The following is an 11,200-nucleotide window of genomic DNA, read 5'->3' as shown; positions in this document are numbered from 1 at the left end:
AGCAATTTTCTCGTAAGTGACCATAAAATATTGGCATGGAAGAGACTTAAACCTTTTACTAGACCGACATAGTTCCGAAGTATCTTGTAAATTTTGTACGAATCAAGTGACAATATTGTATAAGGAATTTATGAACATAAATATTTTAAGACAGTGCCACAGAATAAATATTATCATACAGAACGGCCAAGCACCGCCACGCCCCGACTCGAATTACCTCGCCCCGCGACACCAGATTGACGGCCGTTTGCCGGCCGCTCAATACTATTCTTAAGCAACTTACTCGCACAATGACGCATGACGCGTGTACAGACGAGCCGTTTACACATAGAAACGCAAGTGATTTTTGATGTATAGCGTGTCCGCCCTGTGACAGTGCCTACGAATGTGCATGCAAAATGTATAACGACTAGAATTATGCAAACGTAAAATCTTTGGGGAGATAACGTTCGAGTTTGTTTAATTCAGATTCAAAAGTTCAGGAGAATACATCCGAGGCTCAAAACTGACCCGATCGGTATGATTCAATTACGTTTTTTTTAAACCAAAGTTTATAAAACTGACCGCTAAGTAAAGTGAAATATATTATTTTCGTGTTCAAAGTGAATAAACTGATCAATGTCACCTCCAAAGTATTTTAAAGAAAAGTGCAAAGATAAACAACCGAAGCGAGATTGACTTTCTTCAGTTTGAAATTTATGGTCAATATTCTCAGGGTCAGTTAATAAAAGTTTGGCAAAAAATATATATCACCTTTTTCATCATCATCATCATCATCATGTCAGCCGATTGACATCCACTGCTGGACATAGGCCTCCCCCAAGGCTCGCCACTCCGACCGATCCTGTGCCGCTCGCATCACCTTTTTAATATGCTGCTATAGTTATTGACCCCTCCATAGTAATTGACATTAACAAATTAGAAAGAAACAAGGCAATAGAAGTCATATTGTTAAGGGTGACCAATTAGTATAAGTGACCCATAACCGTAGCAGATATATTAAGCTCGAAGCTTGTTAAATTTTCCCATATTCCAATTGCTTACTCACATAAAAATAAGACACGACCTATGATAAAGATATGAAACTCTCAGCTCTCTCTTAATACTTTTCTTTTTTTTTTACACAAAGGGTACATGCTTACAAACAAAATTTATGCATCGCCAAACTGTAACCAGTTTGTGTAAAATGGAATAATGCACCTGAACAAAATAATTTGCAGCTTAAACAGTAATATTTATATATAACATAAAAACTAACATGCACAAATACCTAATAAGTAAATAAATTACTCTACTTAGGTATGTAATTTAATCATCATTCGTTCCATTCCTCTTTAAATTTCAAGACCGATGCGCTTACGATTATTTAATGCGTAACACGTAAGAGCAACAACGACTGACAACTAGGAGGCTGATTCTGTCTAAGCAATTTGATATGGTTTTCATCTCATTTTTATACGACCGTGTCATCCAGTATCTCACGCGCTCCAATAAGAGCGAGTGACATTGTTCATTATTTAAGATTTTACATTCGGTAATAAGACCTAGCATTTATTGATTAGTTTAATTTTTTTAATGCATTCAAAACAATAGTACATGTTATTTATAATATATAACAAATGCAATCTCATTTACCTAATTTATTGCTATTTTTGTGTATCTTTCCTATTATTGATCAATTTATTGTATCTAATTAGAAGTAATTATTGTATGTTAGACACTAATTAGCACTTGCACCATCCCACTAACCCGGGGTTAACCCGTTAAACCTGGAATTACCATGGTTACCAGTACAATTTGACACTGGGTTAACGGTTTAACCGGTTAACCGCGAGTTATTGGGATGGTGCAGTGGGCCTTAGTAAAATATTGCCAATTAGCACGTAACTCGTAAGGTTTAGATTTTCGTGTTGATTTAATAAAATAAATTAATGAAAATGAAAATTTCAACATCGTAAGCCGCTAACGCTGGTTGCTGATCACGGTCAAGGTCGTGTCAAAACGAGATGAACGTTTTCAATATCTTATAACCGAATCAGCCCCCAATATTTGACGCATCCCAGGCATTCAGCAATCAGTGCCAGCCCGTATGCCAATCCATCGCACCTTTCAACGTTGGACTTGCTATTCGTTTTTTGGCATGCAATATCCTATGCAATGCGGGATGGTTCACGCTGTGACGCTTTATTTTACTGGTATAAATACGGGCGCACAATTTAATGAAAATAAACTGTTAGAAACTCGATTCATTCATTTTTATTACGTTTATATTCTATGCAACGTAGGTAAATAAATTTCTTTAGGTAAACTAATTTTACAGTACATATGGTGCTACTTTCTCGCACTAGCGCGTAAAAGAGCACTTTTCGTGCATATGTCGAAAGTTTAAAGGGCCATATATACTGTAAAACGTCGTACGATACATGTGCGAATAGGTAATTCGCAACTCGTGTCGATTTAAAACACTTCCTGCGGTCGTGTTTTAATTTATCGCCACTCGTTGCGAATTTCCTCTTTTCCGCACTTGTATCGTAAATAACTATTACAGTTTAATGGTTTAAGTCACGTATTTTAAATCACTCGCGCGTAATAATGTTTTTAAGAGTCGGTTTCCATTTTCAAGCACTAACAGTGCATGCTAAGCGGCTAAGTTGATATGGGACTGGGCTGGTCATGTCTGCCGAATGCCGGACGACTAGTGGGCCAAGTTAACCACGGAGTGAGAGAGCCACGAGTCTAACCGGAGACCCGGCAGACCTCGTCGGCGATGGCGGGATAACTTGGACTCCTAGCACTAAACCTAAACGGAGACGAGTGAAAAAAGAGGGGGGAGGTCTTTGCCCAGCAGTGGAGTGCAGAGCAGCGGCCACAAACCGTAAAATTAGCTTCATGTTAGTATGACTCATGACAGTTTAAATTGCATTTTTTTTTTTTAGTTTTTTTTAAGCTCACTTAATTATTGCTGTCTATACTTGGTACCAGGTTATTGTATTCTCATATTTGTCATATTGTGTGTATGTATTATATTTACTCGCAGAGTTTCTAAGCGATACGACTACATATTAGAAGTAAAGCAAAATTGTATTAACATTATATTGTCTTCGGTTACCGCGATAGTTACTCATGAAATAAAACTATGAAAACGGGTCACCCGTTGACCACGAACGCTGTAAAGAGTTCGAAACGTCGGGATGTATTATAACTTCAATATACGCGATATAATCCGTTTTCATAGTTTTATTTCATGTATTAACATTGTTTGTTAGTAATGTATGTAGGTATGTAAACATTTTACTCTACATAAGACACCCCCAGGGTACCTAGGTTTCATTCATATGTACGAATTTCAATTATTTTTGATAATTAATGTCCTCGACTGTAGATCGTAAATTACCCTCACTTTTAAATAATTCATAACATTCCTAAGTACCTACTTGCTCCACTATTACCTACGTATCCCGAATATCTAATTCAAACCACACGGATTCCCTACCTTAAGGAGTCTTTTTTGTCAATGATCGGGTATAATCACAACACAGTGGTAAATGTGGCGGCAACATTTGGTACAATTTAAATGCCTTGCCAAAGTTCGGCAAAGTGTTAGAGTACACATTGAAATAGCATGCAGAAATATCAAAGTTACAGTCGTCCGGGACAGATGCAAATTGCACGTAATTTGTGTGGTTGCCGGTTAACTTTGTACTAACGGGCGGATGGAATTTCTCTAATTTATAGCCAGTCCTTTATGGTTTTAAATAAAATGAATAAATAAATATTTGAGTACAATCTTACACTAATCGATCTAGCCCCAGATCACCTATTTTAAGAAATTTATTATATTACATTTTTTAAGAAATTGTCACGTAAATCACATTTTAAGTTTTGTCCTTATTCACCCCAGTCATCCCTTTTCACCCCGGTTGATGTGCAAGTTGCTGAAAGTTTCCAAGAAGTTGGAAAAGTTCTCGGAAATTTCAGGAAAATGTTAGTTAATTTCGATTCCAATACAGAAATATGACAAGTTTCGCGAAATTTTCCCATGTGAATATTTCACAATTTAGGAAACTTCCGTCGGCACATCAGTACCTAGTTAGAACTCATTTTCCTAAACGCAATGGTTAATCGAATAAAATTTTAAAGCAGTTTTTTTACATAAATATATAATGACGGCAGGCGTGGCTCCGCGATTTCGTCGCGTCGCTACAAGTACATGCGGCCCACACCAATTTTGGTGTCTAGCCATAGTAGTTGCCGCGCACCGCTACGTCCGCTACGGAACGAACGGACGCCTGTTCGCGCTTGCGCTACCTAGCAATCATATCTTTATGTCGTAATAGAGAATCTTCTGTACCTAAGTACTATTATTTATTCTTTGATGACGGTAACATTTCTAAAGAAAGCATTGTAAATATCCATGCTGTGCAGTATATTAAATTATTTTTTTTTCTTCTTCAGTACTGAGAAAGAAAGGAATTGAAAGCAGTGGCGGATTTGCAGTGTCTGCCGCCCTAGGCCCCTGCCGAGTGCCGCCCCTAATATCTAGCCGCTCGGGCCTACTTGGCCTTAGGGTAAATCCACCACTGATTGAAAGGTAAAGTTCGCAACAGTGCAAGAAAAGTATATTTAATTAGCGCTATATCATTTAAAAGGGTAGCTTCAAAGCTTCATTATATTCGGCTAAATATTTGTAGATAGAAAGGGGTTGTCATAAATCACGTATACAACTTTGTCCGTATAGCAATCCGGACAGTAAATCAAATTGTTTTTGTTGACAAAATTTATTTGGACCTACGTTCTGCAATCTGCTAACTACATTATATTGATCCACTTTACTTGATAAACGTAATAGTATGAACCTGCATTCTAACTAGAAATATTGTTTTTATCTAGGTACAGGGATATTTTGAACTCTCTATGATGCGTTCAAAACGAACTCACGGCCAATTATGAAATTCTTATATGTGAAAATGTTATTATTGCGTAATAATAACGTCGATATCGATTTAATAATGACATTCAAATTTAGAACATCTCTGAAAACAAAGGAATTAGTTTCGATGAGTCAATATAAATTTTTTTTTGTTAAAAATCGTTTATTCAGCTTCAGTTATCAACTTCCACAGTCGGAGCTATATCCGGTTTGCTTTCCTTTCCAATTCCATTGCTTTCTATTAAATTTCTGTCCCTGTAATAAGAAAAATGTGTCACAGTCGGGAAGACGACAGCAGAGACGCAGAGAGTAAATATTTAATACTGAGTAAGAATGTTGCTTTTCATAAAAAGAAGCGATATTAGATAAAATATATATCTAAATAATATCAAGATTCTTTGAAAAATTGTGTTTTTTTCGTGTACACAAATTTTATTTCTGATTTTCCTTTTCTGTCGCTAAAAGAACATTAGACGCTACATCGGGACGGCTTTGGCTGACTTTACTAAGGGCCAGTTGCACCAACCACAGTAAAGTTAACAGACTGATCAACGTCACGCACCAGAGATCTATCAAACTTCCCATACAATATAGCGAACGCTTTAACGGTGACAGACGGGTTGGTGAGTAAAGTCACAATTATCTTAGTCTCTTTCTATACATGACAATATGACATGCGCACATTATTGCCATATGTAAGCCGCTTGTAGCGAGACTATCTCAGGGCCAAATATAATTATTGAAAGCTTTCAATAGGAAAAATAAAATGATGACTCCAAAACTTACGAATGCTTCGCCAGATACCGACTGGGGACCAGAAAACAGTTCGATTCGCGGTACATTATATCGCGTTTTTTGCTGCACGGCCACGCCAGACTCCACGCATCGTTCTTAAATACAGTAGACACATTTTTATTTGATCTTTATATTTTTCTGTTATTTTTTATCATAGTTTAATTTTTCTTGTTAAAAATAAACAATCGTTTGGTGCTTCAAACAATGTCGATTATCTCAAATACGATTTTTTTAAATTGCTTTTGCCACATCGTAAGAAAGTACCATAATATTTATTGTTTAAAAAATGTTCCCATATCACTAGCTACCATAGACAAAATTGCACAGAAATATAGTTTTTTTTTGCGTATTATATTTCTAAGAAGTAGAAACATAAATAACGAGGCAAAGAGAAACTGCGGGGCGGGAACAGTACTGGTAAACCGGGGTGACTTTGAAATGCATGGGCGAAATTACGTCCGGGCGGGATTTTTAGTAAATGAACAATAAATCTAACTTATAACATGAACAGTTCGAGAAAATAATTAATAAGTAATGATAAATTTGTGGCCATGGAGACTTTCAAAGTAAGCCCAACATTTCCTAAAGTTACCCCATTTTACGTACCGCGCAACTTACCGTTTTAGCGCCTTTAAAAACTTCTTGTTTTCTTAATGATTTCACCTCCTGCACGCGTCGTTTTTCCTCTTCTTCATCTTCCTGCAAAATTGCTAATATGTACTTTACTCACTTAGTATTTGTTACTTAGTTTTATAACCTCACGTCTCTTTCAAAACTATTTTAACTCCCAAAGAGAGGCGTTATAAGTTTGACCGCTGTGTGTGTATGTGTATGTGTGTGTGTGTGTGTGTGTGTGGCACCGCAGCTCTTAATGAAAAGATTTACAAAATTAGTTGTTTGACTTTTTAACTTACAAAAACATCTTGATAAACTGTATGAACCGTTTCTTCAACATCAGGCCTGAAAAATATAAGAGCGTAGCTTAGGTTAGAATATAAAGATTGAAAGATAGCGATAGCTAAAACCTGTTTCAATTCTAAAATATATTTGCAAAGGTGTTTGTCTAAAAATGTAACAAAGCACAGCTCCATTTTAATTACAAGAGTAACGCGAGTAACAATTTTAAATTACCACGAACAAAATAGTTTTACCCTTAAAACTTTAAATTGGTTCGAAACTTTTAACACATAAATCATACTGCGCTAGGGTGCACCAAAAGGCGCTACTGAACTGGAAAATAATTATAAGTTACCGTAAATTGTGCCCACTCTGCTCCCCACTGGGTAATTGTGCTCCAACAGTTTTGGGTTCCGTAGCCAAAGGGTAAAAACGGGACCCTATTACTAAGACTCCGCTGTCCGTCTGTCTGTCTGTCCGTCCGTCTGTGTCACCAGGCTGTATCTCATGAACCGTGATAGCTAGACAGTTTAAATTTAGTTTAAATTAATATCGTGGGCCTCCTGTATCGTGAGCGTCGTCGAGTCAATACCATTGATGCTCGTCAGGTAGTCACCGACTTTCCTGCCTGCGTAGATGTACATACTGGGGAGGTGCGCGCAGTTTAAAAACTTTCAGTACTTACCAAAGTTCTCAAGTTGGATAAGGTACTTATACGCTGACAGCGCGAACTTAATTTGCAACCCCGACTCAAGAATCATATCATGAGCCTCCGATATCGTGAGCGTCGTGCTGTCAATGTCATTGATGCTCGTCAGGTAGTCACCGACTTTGCTGCCTGCGTAGATGTACATATGGACATACTGGGGAGGTGCGCGCAGTTTAAAAACATTCAGTACCAAAGTTCTAAAGTTAGATAAGGTAATTACGCAGACAGAGCGAACTTAATCTGCAACCCCAACTCAAGAATCATATCATGAGCCTCCTGTATCGTGAGCGTCGTGCTGTCAATGTCACTGATGCTCCAGGTAGTCACCGATTTTGCTGCCTGCGTAGATGTACATATGTACATACTGGGGAGGGGCGCGCAGTTTAAAAACTTTCAGTACCAAAGTTCTAAAGTTGGATATGGTACTTACGCAGACAGCGCGAACTTAATCTGCAACCCCGACTCAAGGATCATATCGTGAGCCTCCTGTATCGTGAGCGTCATGCTGTCAATGTCGTTGATGCTCGTCAGGTAGTCACCGACTTTGATGCCTGCGTGTTCGGCTCGGCTGCCTTCTTTTACCTACAACCAATATGTGATGTTCATGATTTTCATGATGTTGGATATATTTTATGATTTTATTAAGAATGAAGAGCTGACGCTTTTAATTAGTAGTTTGAGGAGGAGTCATATTTGTTATTTTGATTTAGAAATTGCTTCATATGTATATCGATAAGACTTGAGTGAATATTTAATTAAACACTAGCACTGATTCATTTTTGCCATCGTCAAACCTATCGTACGGGGCTATATCGTTCAGGACCATTTTGCTAAAACGGCCTTTCTGAGTCATACACAGCAATTAGGCCCGCGTTTCTCCTGTGGACATAGCCACATACCCAAGGTTAAGGGCTACCGTAAAATGTGGCTACTTTATTTCTTACACTATTAATTTCAAATTAAACTAGCAATTTGTTTGTATGGTGGGCCTTAGGAGGTAATAAATGTCAAATGGTATGATATGGCATTAATTCAAAATAGCGAGAAATACGTTTAAAACAGTATTCAAGAAATAAAACAATTCTTCCCTTAATATATTTCGTGATTCATTTCGCTCGCGGTTTGCAAATGAAAAGGGTTTCAACTTGTCAAGTTTAGGGTATAAAAGGGTATCGGACCGAAATAATTTACGCACATTCTGAGACAATATAAACCTCGTTTCAATATGGAATTTAGTCCTCATTCAAATTCACTTTATACCTTCGCGTGCCAGTTTTAAAATACGGCCATAAAGAGATTAATTTAATAAACCGTACAAAATACTTTAGGCCACCGAACAAAGGATATACAGGGGAAATAATTCGTGTATAAGCAAATTTTGGCATAGTTGTAGGGAATGATGTATTAAACAACATACTAAAAGTACCGGAGGGTGGGGGTGAAGCTAAAGGGTGGGGAGAAGATTTTAGGGTCCCTTTTTTATAGTTTTTTCGTAAATAACTTAAACGGTGGCCCGCAGCAAAAAAAAACTACTACATAAGTAATCTACATAAAAGATTCAGTACCCTTTCTCGCTAGGATTAAATGAAAAATTAAAATGAAACATGAATGAAAAAGGTCGTTTTTTTTTAGTTATTCGTAAATAACTCGTAAACGGTAGCCCACAGCAAAAAATGTACGTAAATAATCAGTATAAAATTTCCTACAAAATAGATATACAGGATGTCCCAAAAATAACACGTCAAACTGACACTGGAGGTAGGACACCCTAAGAGGATCCTTAACTAAATGTAAATGCTGGTCAGCAGCTCTACAATATCGATGATACTGACATTAAACTATAACTAGCTCCTCAAAAATCACTAGTACCTGTGTAACTCTAAGAGGGGTGTTATAAAACGCGCCGCCAGCCAGACTAAGCCCCCAGATCGTGTCATCGAAGTTGACCCTCTCGTGGACCCCTCGTTGCTTGATTCCCAAGAGATGGCTGACCGGGGCGCCCGCCAATATAATTGAAATAATCTGCCAATAAACCTAGGTTCCAAAGTCCTCCGTAGGTACCTGTGTAACCCTAAGAGGGGTGGTTTAAAAGTTGCCGCCAGCCAGACTGAGCTCCCAGGTCGCCAAGCTGACCCCCTCGTGGACCCCCTCGTTGCTAGATGCTCAGAAGCGCGCTGAGCGTTGCTCCAAGTTTTACTAGTACCTGTGTAACTCTAAGAGGGGTGTTATAAAACGCGCCGCCAGCCAGACTGAGCCCCCAGATCGTGTCATCGAAGTTGACCCTCTCGTGGACCCCCTCGTTGCTGGACTCCCAGCAGATGGTCGAGCGTTGCTCCGCTTTGCGAAGCTCTTCAACTAACGCCTTGGGCAGTTTCATCTGAAGATGACATATTGGTGAGACTACAAGTAACCTTTCTCCCAATTTTGTTTGCTGTAGATCCAATTAATTAGAAAACAATGATTTTGATTTTCATATTATAATTATTGAACTGCTAAACCAAAAACACGAACGTATACAATAATTTTTAGCAAAAATTAGTATTTATTAATTAAGTGTTTTATTACTATTAGTAAATAGATAAAAATAAACAACTAAACATATCGTCATGATTAAAACTATTACGTATCGATAATTGTAATCACTATAAACAAGCGGTATGCGAAGATATTTGCGCATTTTAATAAACTCTATTAGCAAGGTATTAATAAGAAATGTTATTGTTTAATAATTACTATAAGCTCTTATAATTACGTAATCTTCGACCAGAAAATCCAGTGCACAAATATACATTTCTTTTAACTTAAAAAAATATCGTAAATAAAAACTCGAAGTCGAAAACTCGAGCCATGAGACTGGCGGAATCTACAACTTACATTTTTAATCTCCTCCATTTTTCTAGGATATCGCAAACTCAGTTATTACCGTTATTAGTAAAAATCGCAACGTTTATACTTTTTACTGGCTCCTGCAACGAATGAACACTTTTTGCTGGCAAGTGGTGAATGAATGGCGGGTTGTCTCGTTATAAGAAGGCGCCCGTGCGAGGACTAATAGTTGGGCGGTATTAATATATTTTAATTGGCATGGAATTAATCGTTCTAGATTGACGTGTTAAGGGGATTAATGTCATTAGAAATAAAACGACTGTTGAACAGGGAATGTTTTTCGGGTTAAAGCATGTTTATAGTTGTTATTTTTGATATTGGTGACAGTTACTCATTGAGTGTGCAGTAGGTGAGGGCATAATTTGACTCTAACAACAATTACTTAGCAACTATTTAACGATTCCCCTATGAAATAAAACTATGAAAACGGATTATATCGCGTATATTGAATTTATAATACATCCCGACGTTTCGAACTCTTTACAGCGTTCGTGGTCAACGGGTGACTGAGGAAAAATTACAAAATGCAAAAATACCCAAATACTAAAATAATGAACAATCATAGACTACAAACTTTAAGGCTGGTTGTACATGCAAAATCGGTTCATAAGGCTAGTTATACACTATAATTATTTTTCAAGTAAAGATATATATATATACGCGATAAAAAACTATGAATTAAATCTTCTCGGGTCCGTGGTGTAGGGTTGGAGCCGGCATAGTTTTTTATCGCGTATATATATATATCTTTACTTGAAAAATAATTATAGTGTATAACTAGCCTTATGAACCGATTTTGCATGTACAACCAGCCTTAAAGTTTGTAGTCTATGATTGTTCATTATTTTAGTATGTGGGTATTTTTGCATTTTGTAATTTTTCCTCAGTCACCCGTTGACCACGAACGCTGTAAAGAGTTCGAAACGTCGGGATGTATTATAAATTCAATATACGCGATATAATCCGTTTTCATAGTTTTATTT

The 11,200-nt window shown here is 37.3% G+C and overlaps 1 protein-coding gene across 1 annotated transcript; it reads right to left on the bottom strand.

Moving 5' to 3' along the window:
- Window positions 1-4,878: 4,878 nt before the first annotated feature.
- LOC134743865 (uncharacterized) lies at window positions 4,879-10,355 on the bottom strand. Its single transcript, XM_063677491.1, has 7 exons — window positions 10,206-10,355; window positions 9,535-9,708; window positions 7,762-7,913; window positions 6,640-6,685; window positions 6,344-6,424; window positions 5,717-5,820; window positions 4,879-5,185 (listed from the first exon to the last, which is right to left on the bottom strand). The coding sequence occupies exons 1-7, from the start codon at window positions 10,221-10,223 to the stop codon at window positions 5,104-5,106; spliced, it is 657 nt and encodes a 218-aa protein (XP_063533561.1). The 5' UTR covers window positions 10,224-10,355; the 3' UTR covers window positions 4,879-5,103.
- Window positions 10,356-11,200: the final 845 nt, after the last annotated feature.

This window comes from Cydia strobilella, chromosome 9, assembly GCF_947568885.1.
Source record: "Cydia strobilella chromosome 9, ilCydStro3.1, whole genome shotgun sequence".
Taxonomy (NCBI): domain Eukaryota; kingdom Metazoa; phylum Arthropoda; class Insecta; order Lepidoptera; family Tortricidae; genus Cydia; species Cydia strobilella.
The sequence above is the reverse complement of the archived record's forward strand: the minus strand, read 5'-3'. Positions and strand labels throughout refer to the sequence as shown.

Coding starts and splice junctions, on each gene's coding strand:
- LOC134743865 (XM_063677491.1), bottom strand. Junction 6,425..6,639: donor CAGTTTATCAAGATGTTTTT/GTAAGTTAAAAA, acceptor GCAATTTTGCAG/GAAGATGAAGAAGAGGAAAA. Junction 5,186..5,716: donor CGGTATCTGGCGAAGCATTC/GTAAGTTTTGGA, acceptor TTCTTATTACAG/GGACAGAAATTTAATAGAAA.